This window comes from Pan paniscus, chromosome 11, assembly GCF_029289425.2.
Source record: "Pan paniscus chromosome 11, NHGRI_mPanPan1-v2.0_pri, whole genome shotgun sequence".
In the NCBI taxonomy this organism is placed as follows: domain Eukaryota; kingdom Metazoa; phylum Chordata; class Mammalia; order Primates; family Hominidae; genus Pan; species Pan paniscus.
In genome coordinates, this window is record NC_073260.2 from 51671902 (window position 1) to 51687710 (window position 15809).

The following is a 15809-nucleotide window of genomic DNA, read 5'->3' on the forward strand; positions in this document are numbered from 1 at the left end:
TGGGCTATACTTCAAATTTACATTTTTTTTACTAGACCTACCTAGAAATCCTCTGGTACTTCAAACTTTACTAAAGACAAAATAAATGGTCTTTGTCTTCATAACTGTTTTGCTTTCTGGGTTTCTCTTTTCTTTTCATGATATCACTTTAGCCTTGGCAGTGAAGTCACTGATATCATGAACAGAAGGGAGAGATCCAGGAAGCAAAACAATTATGAAGATAAAAACCATTTGTTTTGTCTTTAGTAAAGTTTGAAGTACCACAGGAATCCCTTTAAAATAAGTTGTAACATCTGACATTTGTCATCTGTAAAATTAATAAGCATACTTTTTATACTATCACCCAAGTCAATGAGAAAAAAAAATTACAGTAATATCAACTCAGGAGTGACTAACATGGATATTAAGTCATTGATCATGGTCAAAACCTATGTTACTGGACCAGCACCATGGCGGTTGGCAAGAACAAGCGCCTTACGAAAGGCGGCAAAAAGGGAGCCAAGAAGAAAGTGGTTGATCCATTTTCTAAGAAAGATTGGTATGATGTGAAAGCACCTGCTATGTTCAATATAAGAAATATTGGAAAGACGCTCGTCACCAGGACCCAAGGAACCAAAATTGCATCTGATGGTCTCAAGGGTCGTGTGTTTGAAGTGAGTCTTGCTGATTTGCAGAATGATGAAGTTGCATTTAGAAAATTCAAGCTGATTACTGAAGATGTTCAGGGTAAAAACTGCCTGACTAACTTCCATGGCATGGATCTTACCCGTGACAAAATGTGTTCCATGGTCAAAAAATGGCAGACAATGATTGAAGCTCACGTTGATGTCAAGACTACCGATGGTTACTTGCTTCGTCTGTTCTGTGTTGGTTTTACTAAAAAACGCAACAATCAGATACGGAAGACCTCTTATGCTCAGCACCAACAGGTCCGCCAAATCCGGAAGAAGATGATGGAAATCATGACCCGAGAGGTGCAGACAAATGACTTGAAAGAAGTGGTCAATAAATTGATTCCAGACAGCATTGGAAAAGACATAGAAAAGGCTTGCCAATCTATTTATCCTCTCCATGATGTCTTCGTTAGAAAAGTAAAAATGCTGAAGAAGCCCAAGTTTGAATTGGGAAAGCTCATGGAGCTTCATGGTGAAGGCAGTAGTTCTGGAAAAGCCACTGGGGACGAGACAGGTGCTAAAGTTGAACGAGCTGATGGATATGAACCACCAGTCCAAGAATCTGTTTAAAGTTCAGACTTCAAATAGTGGCAAATAAAAAGTGCTATTTGTGATGGTTTGCTTCTGAAAAAAAACAAAAAAAACAAAAAACAAAAAACCTATGTTACTAACAGCCAAATAGGCTACTCTAGACTGCACCTTTTTAGGTTGTCTTGTGGTATTCATGAACTGTAACCATTTTAAGATGTTAAAAATTAAATATTCCTTATGTAATTAAAAAAATAATCCTATAAACTCTTAAAAAAATCTTTGAGACCATAAAGAGGAAATAGACCCATATAATTAGGCATTCCCCATTCCCTGTATATGATCCCTTCAATATGCCAAAGCCAGGGCAATCTCAATATGAGATTTGGAAGTTCTGCTGAGTTACTAAGTCCACTCTGATACTTTATGTTTGTTATTTCTTGTGTCTTGTTCCCTCCCCCATTAGTTGCTGCCTCCCTGACTTGGTCTCATGGTCCTCAAATCAGACCTGCAGCTACGGTCCAAAGCATCTGTAAACTTCATCCTCAAATCCACAGGATCCACTGAGGACCCAATTTGTACTGCTGAGAACTAACCTACCTTCTGAACAAGGAGTCTGATGTTTCTTTGGGATCATTGTTAGAATGCCGATAAAATAACATGTAAGAGTTCAGTGTAGATCACACAGTCTGATCCGAGGAAGCAATAATCCCTTCTTTTAAATGCATTTTCTAGTCACAGTGTCCTCTGTCCAGGTGCTGATCTCCCACTCTAGAAGGAGGAATCAGCAATGGCTGAAGGCACAGGTCTCCCAGGTTCACAGTCCCACTGCCGGGCAATTAAAAAGCCTTGGTACATCACACTCTGGGGACTGTTGTGGGGTAGGGGGAGGGGGGAGGGATAGCATTGGGAGATATACCTAATGCTAGATGACGAGTTAGTGGGTGCAGCGCACCAGCATGGCACATGTATACATATGTAACTAACCTGCACATTGTGCACATGTACCCTAAAACTTAAAGTATAATAATAATAATAAATAAAAAAGAATAAAATAAAACAAAATAAAAAGCCTTGGTGTTGGGTTGTTCTGCCTGAGTGTTTCCTTGGCCAGCATCCCAGATTTGTGGTTCACGGAGCAAGGTCCATACAAGGTCACCATTGCCAGGCTAATTATTGTCTACACTGGGGATATGGCCTGTGAATCCTCTAAATCCACCCACTCTGCACAGTACCCTACTCCTCATGCACACTCCCAACTTCCAAATTTCTATGTGCTTCATGTAGAAAGTTACTGACATGCAACACTCAGGAGTAGTTTCAGGGATGGTTGCAAGACTCTGCGGAAGTGAGTAGAATTTGATTAAGAAATATGTGAAGTGGTAAATGAGTGAGTTTTTCCCCAAGTTCGAAGGGATAAATGAAACTAAATAATAATTTGAATGATATAAGAAACATGTTTTAGTTATATCAGAAGGACAAACAAAACTGTTACATATCCCGTCTCCCCAACCAAAGCATCTTGAGGACAGAGACTTTGTTTTACAGTGTAGGGGTCCCCAGTATATGACAGACACCCAGTAAATACCATGGCAGAATGATAATTAGGCTAAGAGAAGAATTGTTGCTAATTTGGCTACAACTCCCCGGGACCCTGGCACTTTGCCCATAGCTCAGTGGGTCTCAGGTGGACTTGGGGAATTTCTCCTGCCCCCAGGACACAGGAATCCTAGACCCTCCTTGCTATCCTAGAGATGCTTAGAAATGCCTCAGGGAACTTAGAACTCCTGTGTTCTTTAGAGAGTCCCCATCATCAGAAGCTAGCCAGTGTCCTCAGCAGCGGTCCCCTAAGGCCTCACCACTCCATTCTCAGGGGCCTGGTGGATTCTGGAACTCTGCCAGAGTCCTGCAGGACAATGCAAGAGGTCCATGTGGGTGGCATCTGGGCTGGCAAGCCAAGGGCCACCAATCCTGTCTGATCCCAGCAGTTTTCAAACACAGGGAGCTGGGACCCTCTTCTGCTGCCCTCTCCCAGGGAACCATGGAGGGACAATGAAGAGAAAGAGAAACAGCTTGAGGTGTGTGAGATTACTGGTACAAACTAGCATGAAGGGTATTTAAGGTAAGACTCAACAAAATATCCAATCTAGTGATATCAAGAATAACAGCATAGTGGCCGGGTGCAGTGGCTCACACCTGTAATCCCAGCACTTTGGGAGGCCAAGGCAGATGGATCATCTGACGTCAGGAGTTCGAGACCAGTCTGACCAACGTGGAGAAACACCATCTTTACTAACAATAGAAAAATTAGCCAGGAGTGGTGGCGCATGCCTGTAATCCCAGCTGCTTGGGAGGCTGAGGCAGGAGAATTGCTTGAACCCAGGAGGCAGAGGTTGTGGTGAGCTGAGATCATGCCATTGCACTCCAGCCTGGGCAACAAGAGCGAAACTCTGTCTCAAAAATAAATAAATAAATAAATAAATAAATAAATAAATAAATAAATAAATAAAAGAAAAGAAAAGAAAAAGAAAAACAGCATAGTACAGTCATCTGGGACAATGCTGTTGCATTTCCCCTAGCATCTAAGGAATTTTTAGGCACTGCCACACCAGGCAACAAAGCCTTTCTGAAGTACCATGGGGAGTTGCCCACTCAGCAAGAATAGTTTGATCATTTTGCCCAATGATGAAAGGGAAGAAAATTGGGAACTTCTCTGAACTTGCATTTCTCGCTTATATTTTTTATTTTTCTTTTGGATTGTAGAAGCAGTGAGAACTATTTATGCTTTTTCTTTTTCCTACTTATTATTTTGATTGAGATAAATGGGGAAGTTGATAAATAAGAATGTTTTGCTGGAAATACTAAACGTTGATAGCCATAATTACGGAATACTCCAAAGCTTCCATTTTAAAACCTGTTTGCATTTCAGACATGTCTGCACTAAAACAGTAAGTGGAAAAAAATGACAAACCAATAGAAGCAACAATTCCAGTGCCCTTTGACTTTATGAGTTTCCTACTCAATGGCAAAGGCTTGGGAAGAAGATAACTCAAGTCTCATTTCTGGTATGCATAAACTTTGGGCAAATCACTTTCACTCTCGAAGGCTTGATTTTAACCACTACAGATGTGTATAACAGCAATGACCTCATAATTTTGTGTTAAAAGTTAAATAAGATACCGTGAGTGTTGATATAATCACCCATCTCCAGAATTCCTCCTTTGAAAATAGACACACAATAGAACATTCTGTGACCTTAGAAAGGAAGGAAATCATGTCCTGTGCTGCCCCATGGATGAACCCTAAGGCCATTGTCCTAAGAGTAAGAGCATGGTCACAAAAAGGAAAATATTGTGTGAATCTACTTATACAAGTTATCTAAGGCAGCTAAGTTCATAGAAATAGAAAGTAGAGTGGTGATTAGTGGGAACTGGGATGGGGAGGAAAACGGGAGTTGTTGTTGAATAGGTATGGTTTCCATTCTACAAGATGAAAAATTTCTGAACATCTGTTTCTCAATAATGTATTCAATTTTTTTATTCTTGTTTTAGAGGGATTTAAGGTACCTTTGGGATCAAAAATTTTAGGAGTACTGGAAAATTGGTGGTCATACAATTCATCCACTTATGAAGAGCAGGAATATTCTAATATCCAGCACACTTCTTACTTCTGTCTGGATTATACCTCCTGCCGTGTAGCAGTTAAGTACTTCCTTTCAACAAACATGCACCTTTTGTAGTGCCAGGAAGGAAATACATTTTCTCTTCCCTCTTAGGTTCACTGACTGGGAGGCTCTGCAAGTTTGACTCACAAGAGACAGATTAACAGGAGAAAATAATAGAAAGTTTACTAATATTTTACATACACAGGAGTTCACAGAAAGGAAAGGAAAGTCAAAGAAATTGCTAAACTCAGAGGCTTATGTGCCATTTTAACAAAGGAAAGAAGATTTGGGCTTTGAGGAATGATTAATTGTGGAAAAGTGACTAGGAAAACTATGTGGGAACTAATGGATTATCCTGCTTATTTAGGGAGGCTTGTTTATGCAGACTTATTTTGGTGTTGGCTCTCTGTTCCTGGTGACAAGGGTTCCCTCTCCTCATCCTGGTACAGGAGAGGGGGAAATCCATGCCACCTTAACAAAGGGAAATTTATGCCCGGGTTTTAGGCATCCGAGGGGAGAGCAGAGAAATAATCTTCTATCTATTGATTTTTAGTTTCTTTACACTCAAAATAATCCTTAAAGTGGCATGCTCTGGGGCAAGGGGGGTGGAAGGGGAGGTGTCACGGTCGTTTTCACGAGCTGGATGCTGATTCTTCTTTGAATGCTCACTAGTGTCCTTAAAATGTCACCCCTACCCGCACCCCTATGCTCAAGCACAATATTCCAGACATGACACCATGAAATGGGCATTAACAGCACTATCTCCTCCTTTATCTTGCTTTTTAATCTCATTATTGCAAACTTTTAAAGTGTCCAAATCACGTTGATAACCATCTCAAAGTGACCAGCAACCAAAAACTAAGACTTTTTTTTTAAGGACACTACTAAACCATTTCTACTTTTTTCTTATAGTTGCATCACATGAATATGGCTACATATATTTTTGTTTTACTTTTGTTACTTTTTTATTTTTATTTTTTGTGACTTTTTGGCTACATATATTTTTAGATAAAATTTGACACACATACATGTATTTAATCTCAACATAAGGCTTTACATTTACGCACAGTAAATTTTATTCTATTAGTTTTAAACTTTCTAGGGTTTGGAAGTCCTCTTCTTTCTGCCTTTCTGTTTAAAATCCTGATTCTTTTATTCACGGTGTATGCCCTCTGTCATGGGCATTTGTTGTTCTGCCTCCCTGGTGAAGCCATCCTGGTTTCCTGTGGAGATTGCTCTTCACAGAGCAATCCATGTGCTGCAGCTGAGTTGACCATCCCTCCCATCCTGAGGCCGGCATGGGACCCAGGCAGGGCCAAGCAGCACCAGCCCAGACACAACTGGGAAACCCACTTTCCTCCAAGGAGGATAAAAAGTGAGCCTGGCTGGGAGTGTGTGCAAAACAGAGGACAGTAGGTCCTGAAGGTGGGAAGAGATGGAGGGCTGATGACGATCTGTGAGCCCTGCATCCAGCCAGGTCTGTGCCACCCAGGTCCTCCTCTTGCATAAGTAGCTTCAACATTGGTTTCTGTCTCTTTCAGTCAACAGACTTGTCTTATAGAGCATCCCTTCAATGGTCACTGAAGCTTCGACAAATCATTTTCTTACAGGAGGGGCTGGTGGTAACAAGGGGCCCAGGGAATTAGTTCCAGAGCTATGTTTCCCTAACCAAAACAGTTTTTGTCTTTCATGTTTGTTTGGGTGGCTTAGTGGGGTGGGATGGATTTTTGTGTGTGCCTTCAAGCACATCTACAGTGAACTCATGTTTTACAAAGTTGCCAAGAACAAACATTGGGGAAAAGACAGTTTCTTTAATAAACGGTGCTGGGAAAACTGGATATCCATGCAGAAAAATGAAACTAGACCCCTATCTCTCACTATATACAAAAATAAAATCAAAATGGCTAAAATTCGAAACCTGAAACTATGAGACTACTACACAAAAACATTGGGGAAACTCACCAGGACGTTGGTCTGGACAAAGATTTCTTGAGTAACACCCCACAAGCACAGGCAACCAAAGCAAAAATAGACAAATAGGATCATACCAAGTTAAAAAGCTTCTGCACAGCAAGGAATACAGTCAATAAAGTGAAGAGGCAACCCATAGAATAGGAGAAAATATTTGCAAACTACCCATCTGATAAGGGATTAATAACTAGAATATATAAGGAGCTCCAACAATTCTATAGGAAAAAAGTCTAATAATCTGATTAAAAAATTGGCAAAAGATCTGAATAGACATTTCTCAAAAAAAGACATACAAATGGCAGGCTGGGTGTGATGGCTCACGCCCATAATTCCAGCACTTTGGGAGGCCAAGGCTGGCATATCACTTGAGGCCAGGAGTTCAAGACCAGCCTGGCCAACATGGTGAAACCTCATCTGTACTAAAAATACAAAAATTAGCCAGGTGTGGTGGCACACGCCTGTAATCCCAGCTACCTGGGAGGCTGAGACAGGAGAATCGCTTGAACCTGGGAGGTGGAGGTGGCAGTGAGCCGAGATCACGCCACGGCACTCCAGCCTGGGCAACTGGGCAACAGAGTGAAACTCCATCTCAGAAAAAAAAAGAAGAAGAAGAAGACATACAAAAGACAAACAGGCATATGAAAAGGTGCTCAACATCACTAATCATCAGAAAAATGCAAATCAAAACTACAAGGTGGTATCATCTCACCCCAGTTAAAATGGCTTATATCCAAAAGACAAGCAAAAACAAATGCTGGAGAGGATGTGGAGAAAACGCAACCCTTGTACCCTGTTGGTGGGGATGTAAATAAGTACAACCACCGTGGAGAACAGTTTGGAAATGCCTCAAAAAACTAAAAATAGAGCTACCATACGATCCAGCAATCCCATTGCTAGGTATATACCCAAAAGAAAGGAAATCAGCATATCGAAGAGATATCTGCACTCACATGTTTGTTGCAGGATAGCCAAGATTTGGGAGCAATCTAAGTGTCCATCAACAGATGAATGGATAAAGAAAATATACATATACACAATGGTACATATACACAATGGTACATATACACAAAGCACTACTATTTCAGCCATAAAAAAGAATCAAATCTGTCATTTGCAACAACATGGATGGAACTGGAGGTCATTATTTTAAGTGAAATAAGTCAAGCACAGAAGTACAAACTTCACATATTCTCAATTCTTTGTGGAGTTAAACATTAAAACAAGTGACCTCATGAAGATAGAGGGTAGAAGGATGGTTACTAGAGGCTGGGAAGGGTAGTGGGAGTGTGGGGGGAAGTGGGGATGGTTAATGGGTACAAAAAAATAGAAAGAATGAAACAAACCTAGTATTTGATAGCACACACAACAAGATAACAGTAGTCAATAATAATTTACTTGCACGTGTAAAAATAACTAAAAGAGTATAATTGGATTGTTTATAACACAAAGAAAGGATAAATGCTTGAGGAGATGGATACTCCATTTACTCTGATGTGATTATTACGCATTGCATGCCTGTATCAAAATATCTCACATAGCCCATAAATATATACACCTATTATGTATCCACAAAAATTACAAAGTAAAAAAGCATTTAAAGTACCTTCAAGCTTTCTATCAGCGTCACCACCATATTCATTCAAATGACTGATAAAACTCATTAAGAGATCCAGTCAAGGACACACCCCAATTACTTGCCACCAGAAACCAAGTGCAAATTGACAGTAATGAACACTATTTTATTTAACTGTGCCTTAGCCTTCTTTTGTTCAGGAAATCTTTTTAGCCTTCATGTTGTAAGATTTTCTCTTAAAAGTTTCAACAAAACTTCAGAAAAATTTATCCCCTTAATTTATTCCCGTTATTAAAACTTTCTTTTCTAAGTATAAGTGGGACCTTAAACCCCATTACCAAATCATTATGGTGGGATTACACTACAGATTCCAATGATCACAAGAATACTGTGGCCAGGCACAGTGGCTCATGCTTGTAATCCTAGAACTTTGGGAGCCTGGCAAGTGGAGGCTGCATTGAGTCACGATCACGCCACTGCACTCCAGCCTGGGTGACAGAACCAGAAACCCTGTTTCAAAAAAAAAGAACACTGCTTTCCCACCTAATAAGTACTTTTAGAAGTTATATTAGGGAAACTGACTGTTCTCACAAGGGTTCTAGAACCCATGAGTTTGAAAATTGTCTTTGATATGTATTAGGTTTGTGCAAACGTAATCGCGGTTTTGCCATTTAAAAGTAACGACAAAAATCGCAATTACATTTGCACCAACCTAATACATTGTCAGAAACATTTGGGATAAACTTAATATATAATAACATGTAGTATGTTTATATTAACATATAATAATGAGCAGTTTTTTTAACTTTATTTATTTTTGTTTTTTTATTTTTATTTTTTTTAATTATTTTACTTTAAGTCCTGGGGTACATGTGCACAACGAGCAGGTTTGTTACATATGTATACATGTGCCATGTTGGTGTACTGCACCCATTAACTCGTCATTTACATTAGGTATATCTCCTAATGCTATCTCTCCCCCCTCCTCCCACCCCACGACAGGCCCCAGTGTGCGATGTTCTCCACCCTGTGTCCATGTGTTCTCATTGTTCAATTCCCACCTATGAGTGAGAACATGCAGTGTTTGGTTTTCTGTCCTTGCGATAGTTTACTGAGAATGATGGTTTCCAGCTTCATCCATGTCCCTACAAAGGACAAGAACTCATCCTTTTTTATGGCTGCATAGTATTCCGTGGTGTATATGTGCCACATTTTCTTAATCCAGTCTACCATTGATGGACATTTGGGTTGGTTCCAAGTCTTTGCTATTGTGAATAGTGCCACAATAAACATACGTGTGCATGTGTCTTTATAGCAGCATGATTTATAATTCTTTGGGTATATGCCCAGTAATGGGATGACTGGGTCAAATGGTATTTCTAGTCCTACATCCTTGAGGAATCGCCATACTGTCTTCCACAATGGTTAAACCAGTTTTCAGTCCCACCAACAGTGTAAAAGCGTCCTATGTCTCCACATCCTCCCCAGCACCTGTTGTTTCCTGACTTTTTAATGATCGCCATTCTAACTGGTGTGAGATGGTATCTCATTGTGGTTTTGATTTGCATTTTCTGATGGCCAGTAATGATGAGCATTTTTTCATGTGTCTGTTGGCTACGTAAATGTCTTCTTTTGAGAAGTGTCTGTTCATATCCTTTGCCCACTTTTTGATGTGGTTGTTTGATTTTTTCTTGTAAATTTGTTTAAGTTCTTTATAGATTCTGAATATTAGCCCTTTGTCAGATGGGTAGATTGTAAAAATTTTCTCCCATTCTGTAGGTTGCCTGTTCACTCAGATGGTAGTTTCTTTTGCTGTGCAGAAGCTCTTTAGTTTAATTATGAGCAGTTTTATAGCCATAGACTCCTATGTGCACAAATGCATATTCTTGACCCTTCCCCTGTCTCCCGCCCCCTACCTCTGTGGCTCAGGGACTCACACCCAAAGGTGACTTCTCTGCTCTCCTTTCAAGTCCTTCTCATGTTCTGAACCTTCTCTAGGCTGGGGCAGAAACTGCTGTCTTTTTTTGGTAGAATAAACTTCTTTAATGCTCTTTGTTATTTATTTATTTGAAATAGTTGCTTTATAAATCATTGCAAATGTCATAATTGTTAGCAATTTATCAAACTGTAGTTAACTGGTGCAGTTTGTTGAGCATATTTTATAAAGGAAAAGAAAGGAAATGCCAAAACCCTGGTAAAGTTGTTTTATTGCAGCCCAGGAGAACTAAGATTTGTTTCTCAGACACTTAGATCAGGCAAACAAAAACAGGTAAAGAGTCCTGCAGCCCCCATCTGAAGCACTTCATCAGTAGAAATAGTTTGATAAGTAATGTTACCGCCCAAGGGGTTCACCTTGCCCACTGTTTAGACAGAGCCAATTTCTCAAGACAGGGGAATGGCAATAGAGAAAGAGTAATTCACAAAGAACTGGCTGTGTGGGAGACCAGAGCTGTATTATCACTCAAATTAGTCTCCCCCAAGAGCACTTGGGGAGCATAGTTTTTAAGGACAACTTGGTGGGTGGGGAGAGGCCAACGAGCCAAGACTGCTGATTGGTCAGAGAAGAAATCATAGGGAGTCGAAGCTGTCTTCTTGTGCTGAGTCAGTTCCTGGGTTGGGCCACAAGGTCAGATGAGACAGTTTATTAATCTGGGTGGTGCCAGCTGATTCATTAGTGCAGGGGCTGCAAAATATCTCACGCACTGATCTTAGGAACAGGTTAGGGAGGGTCAGAATCTTGCAGCCTCCAGCTGCATGACTCCTAAACCATAATTTCTAATCTTGTGGCTAATGTTAGTCCTGCAAAGGCAGTAGTCCCCAGGCAAGGAGGAAGTCTGCTTTGGGATAGGGCTGTTATCGTCTTTGTTTTAAACTATAAACTAAGTTTCTCCCAAAGTTACTTCAGCCTACACCCAAGAATGAACAAGGACAGCTTGGAGGTTAGAAGCAGGATGGAATCAATTAAGTTAGATCTCTTTCACTGTCTCAGTCATAATTTTGCAAAGGTGGTTTCAGTAACTAGACAGTCTTTGTACTCAAGAGAATCCACAACATGTGATGTTATAATGGAGAGGCTTACCCTCTTCAGATTCAAAGTTGGAAGGCTTTGGTCATTTAATTTTAATCAAACTAGTGCTTTTCAGCCACAGTATCTTCACTCTGGAATAAGCAGTCTTCTTCACAATGTATTTTTAATAGCCTCACATTCAATTTTAAGACAAAGCAATTTTCATACTAGGTGCATGCCACATGCCCTTGCTGCAGCTGCTTTTCTTGACAAGTTATGAAGTAGTTCAAGGAGGTATGGTTAAGGCTGTATTACTGAATAGTGCTGTTGAGTACTACACTATTTATTTTGTCATGTTGCAGCCTTTTGTTTCCAATTTTCAGTGACTGCCGCTATGAAATCTGAAACCAAAAATGACATTATTAGGTTTGCTTTGTTTTGGACTATGATTTAGTAGCAATTGAGGTTCCTGATTTTAACCCCTTGGCAGCAAGATCCAAGCTCCCTCATTTGCACGTTAACACCTAAGTGTCAAGGGGTTAAATAACCAGCACGAAAGAGACTGCACTTTGGATTGTAGCATTTGGCAGAACTGAAAGGAAAGGAAGTTGTGCTGTGCGTTGAAGGGGTCGTGGGCAACACAAAGATGACACCAGGAAAAGATGCAATGTCACATGACATTTTCATAGTCTTGTGCATACCCTGCATCATCACCACCATAATTTACCAGATCATTTGTCATGGTGGCTTTTAATCTCCCTCCAGGAACCATACCTTTGTTCTTCTTTTTGGCTTGGCTTTGCTTGCTTCTGATTTTCACTTCAAAGCACAATGTATTGAGAACTTTTTCAAGTCATCAGTTTCCAATGACATACACACATCTCCAACTAAGACTTCCAAAAAACTGGCATAATATAGTGACTTTTTATTTTGTGTAATTTTATCTTTTAGTAACTTTCCAAACTCTGTAAGGTCATCCCTTGAAGATGGGTTTACAGCATCCGATCCACATACAGTAGTCTTAACACCAAAAGTTGCCTTTGCTAATTCCATGTCTGACTCTTCCTGTGATTTCTCCAGCTGCGGTTTATCTGCTAATTGTTCCTCTGGTGTTAGCAGCTGGAGTTCTTCAGGTTCTTCTAACCCCTTTTTAATTTCTTCCTGCCCTTTCTTCTGTTGCCGTTCTTTCTTTTATCTTCTCTGTTAGTTTTTTCTTTTCTAAAATGTTTACTTCTGCTTCCTCTTTTTTCTTTTTCCTGTCATCACCATCATCCCAGTTACCCCAGACGTCCTCATCCTCGTCCTCTTCCTTGCCTTTGCAGCGGTCCCCCACCTCCTTCGCGGGACTCCAACAGACAATTTTTCTGCATCCCAGGAGTCAGAGTTCCTCTGCCGCTGCCAGAATTAAAAAACAAGCCAACGAACAACGAAACAAAAATAATTTTTTCTCTCTCAATGAGTCTGGTCTTCTGAAAGAAATTTTTTTAGCTATTTAGAATATTATCTCTGCTGCAATTTTCCCCTAACATTATATTATGCAAATATTCAAACATACAATAAAGTTGACAGAATTTTTAAAGTGAATACCATATATCTACCTCCAAGATTTTATCATTAACATTTTAATCTTTGTTTTAATTCACATCTATAGATCTATTTTTGCCTCTATCTGTCCATTAGTTCATGTTATTTTTCACGTGTTTTCAGAAATTTGCAGGTAGTGCTTCCTCCTAAATACTTTAGCGTGCATATCATTAACAAGGGTTTAATACTTGTTTTAAAATCCTAGTTTTACCATAAAATTTACATTGATTGAAATGCACAAATCTGAGGTGTATGTTCTTTGAGTTTTGACAATTGCATATACCAGTATGACCCAAGTCCCTATCAAGATATACAACATTACTGTTATTCCAGAAAGTTCTCTCATGCCCCTTTCCTGTCTAAAGCACTGCTATAATTTCTTTTGTGTAGTATCTCATATTTTTAATGTGCAATTCTATGAAATTAGAGCAATTTGTAAAAAATTAGATATTCTTTGTTTTTAAAATTAATAAACATAATTTTTAAGAGCTAAGTTTTGTTCTTATCAAAATTGGGTGGAAAGAACAGGAAGTTCCATGCCCTTCTTCTCCAAACCCCTACAACCTCTCCTCCTCCACCACTATCAACATATGCACCAGAGTAGTCCATTTCCTACAGTCCAAGAACCTACAGTGACTCACCATTATCATCCAAAGTTCATAATAAACATTAGGGTTCACTCTTGGTGTTGCGCATTCGATGGGTTTCGACAAATGTATGAGGACATGTATTCACCATTATAGTATCACACAGAATAGTTTCACTGACCTAAAAATCTTCTATGCACTCCCTATTCAGCCCTTCCTACTTCCTAATCTCTGGCAACGACTGATGATTTCACTGTTTCCATAGTTTTGCCTTTCCCAGAAAGATATATAGTTGGAATACAGTATGTAGCCTGGATTCTTTCATTAGTAATACACATTTAAGTTTCCTTCATATCTTTTCATGACTTAAGAACTCATTTCTTTTTATGGCTGAATAATATTTCATTGGCTGGATTTACTACATTTATTTATCCATTCACTTACTGAAGGACTTCTTGATTACTTCCAAGTTTGGGCAATTATGAATACAGCTGTTATAAATGTTCTTGTGCAGATCGTGGAGTCCTAATTGGGAAAGGGTAGTCAGGCTGGCAGGATGGAGGGAAAGCAAAAAAAGAAAGCAGATAAGCTATGAGTTTGCCTTTTCTTCATGGTCCAGGACGCACAGTCCTCCTGCACAAATAACTTACAATCTTCCTGCACCCAGCTATCACCAGACCCTTGGCTGATAGAAAAATGCAAATGAGCTCACTGCAATTTTGGCGTTATCAGCACTGCACAAAGCCCACTTCAGCACCCAGCACAAACACCATTCCACAAAATCCGCGGTAAGCTTTTGTCTCCTGGCAATCAGCTCCTCTCTTGCTGCCCTGCCTGTTGCAGCCTTGCAACATATGTTCCTACTTTCTCTAGTAAATCTGCCTTTCTTTACCTACAATTGCCTTGTTAAATTCTTTTACCACCTGTGCCATGGCCCAGATAGTCACCACTCACCATTATACAGGTTTTTGTGTGGACACAGTTTTCAATTCATTTGGGTAAATACTAATGAGTGGGATTGCTGAATTGTGTGGTAAGATTATGTTAAGATTTATTTTTTTAAAAAACTTCCAAACTGTCTTCCAAAAAGGTTGTACCATTTTGCATTCCAAACAGCGATAAATGAGACTTTCTTTCCTCCACATCCTCACCAATATTTGGCATTGTTGGTGTTTTGGATTTTGGCCATCATGGTATGTGTGTAGTGTTATCTCATTGTTGTTTTCATTGGCATCTCCATGATGAAATATGACATGGAGCATCTCTTCATATGCTCATTTGCCACCCATATATTTGGTAAAGTGTCTGTTCAAGACAATTGTCCATTATGTAATTGGGTTGTTCTTCTTATGGCTGAATTTCAAGAGCCCTTTTTATATTTTCTTTTCTTTTCTTTTCTTTTTTTTTTAAGATGGAGTTTCACTCTTGCTGCCCAGGCTGGAATGCAGTGGCACTGTCTTGGCTCACTGCAACCTCCACCTCCTGAGTTAGTTCAAGCAATTCTCCTGCCTCAGCCCCTGGAGTAGCTGGGATTAAAGGTGCCCACAACCACACCCGGCTAATTTTTTGTATTTTTAGTAGAGATGGGGTTTCATCACGTTGGCTAGGCTGGTCTCAAACCCCTGACCTCATGTGATCCACCTGCCTTGGCCTCCCAAAGTGCTGGGATTATAGGTGTGAGCCACTGTGCCTAGCCTATATTTCCTTTTTTAAAACGTTTTATTTTATTTTAAGTTATGGGATTCATGTGCAGGATGTGCAGGTTTGTTACATAGGTAAATGTGTACCATGGTGGTTTGCTGCACCTATCAACTGATCACCTAGGTATTAAACCCAGAATCCGTTAGCTATTCTTTCTGATGCTCTCCCTCCTCCCACCCCCCTGACAGGCCCCAGAGTGAGTTGCTCTCCTCCCTGTGACCATGTGTTCTCATTGCTCAGCTCACACTTTAAGTGAGAACATGCAGTGTTTGGTTTTCTGTTCTTGTGCTAGTTTGCTAAGGATAATGGCTTCCAGCTTCATCCATGTCCCTGCAAAGGATGTGATCTCATTCCTTTTTATGGCTGTATAGTATTCCATGATGTATATGTACAACTTTTTTTAATCCAGCCTATCATTGGTGGGCATTTGAGTTGATTCCATGTCTTTGCTGTTGTGAATAGTGCTGCAGTGAACATATGCATGCATGTATCTTTATAATAGAATGATTTATATTTTTTG

At 39.9% G+C, this 15809-nt stretch overlaps 1 protein-coding gene and 1 pseudogene across 1 annotated transcript; one reads left to right on the top strand and one right to left on the bottom strand.

The window, feature by feature from the left end:
- Positions 1 to 439: 439 nt before the first annotated feature.
- LOC100988060 (small ribosomal subunit protein eS1) lies at positions 440 to 1288 on the top strand. Its single transcript, XM_034967645.4, has one exon. It carries the CDS (start codon positions 450 to 452, stop codon positions 1242 to 1244), a length of 795 nt encoding a protein of 264 aa, XP_034823536.1. The 5' UTR covers positions 440 to 449; the 3' UTR covers positions 1245 to 1288.
- A 10799-nt stretch (positions 1289 to 12087) lies between these two features.
- Positions 12088 to 12786, bottom strand: LOC100992339 (eukaryotic translation initiation factor 3 subunit J-like; annotated as a pseudogene).
- Positions 12787 to 15809: the final 3023 nt, after the last annotated feature.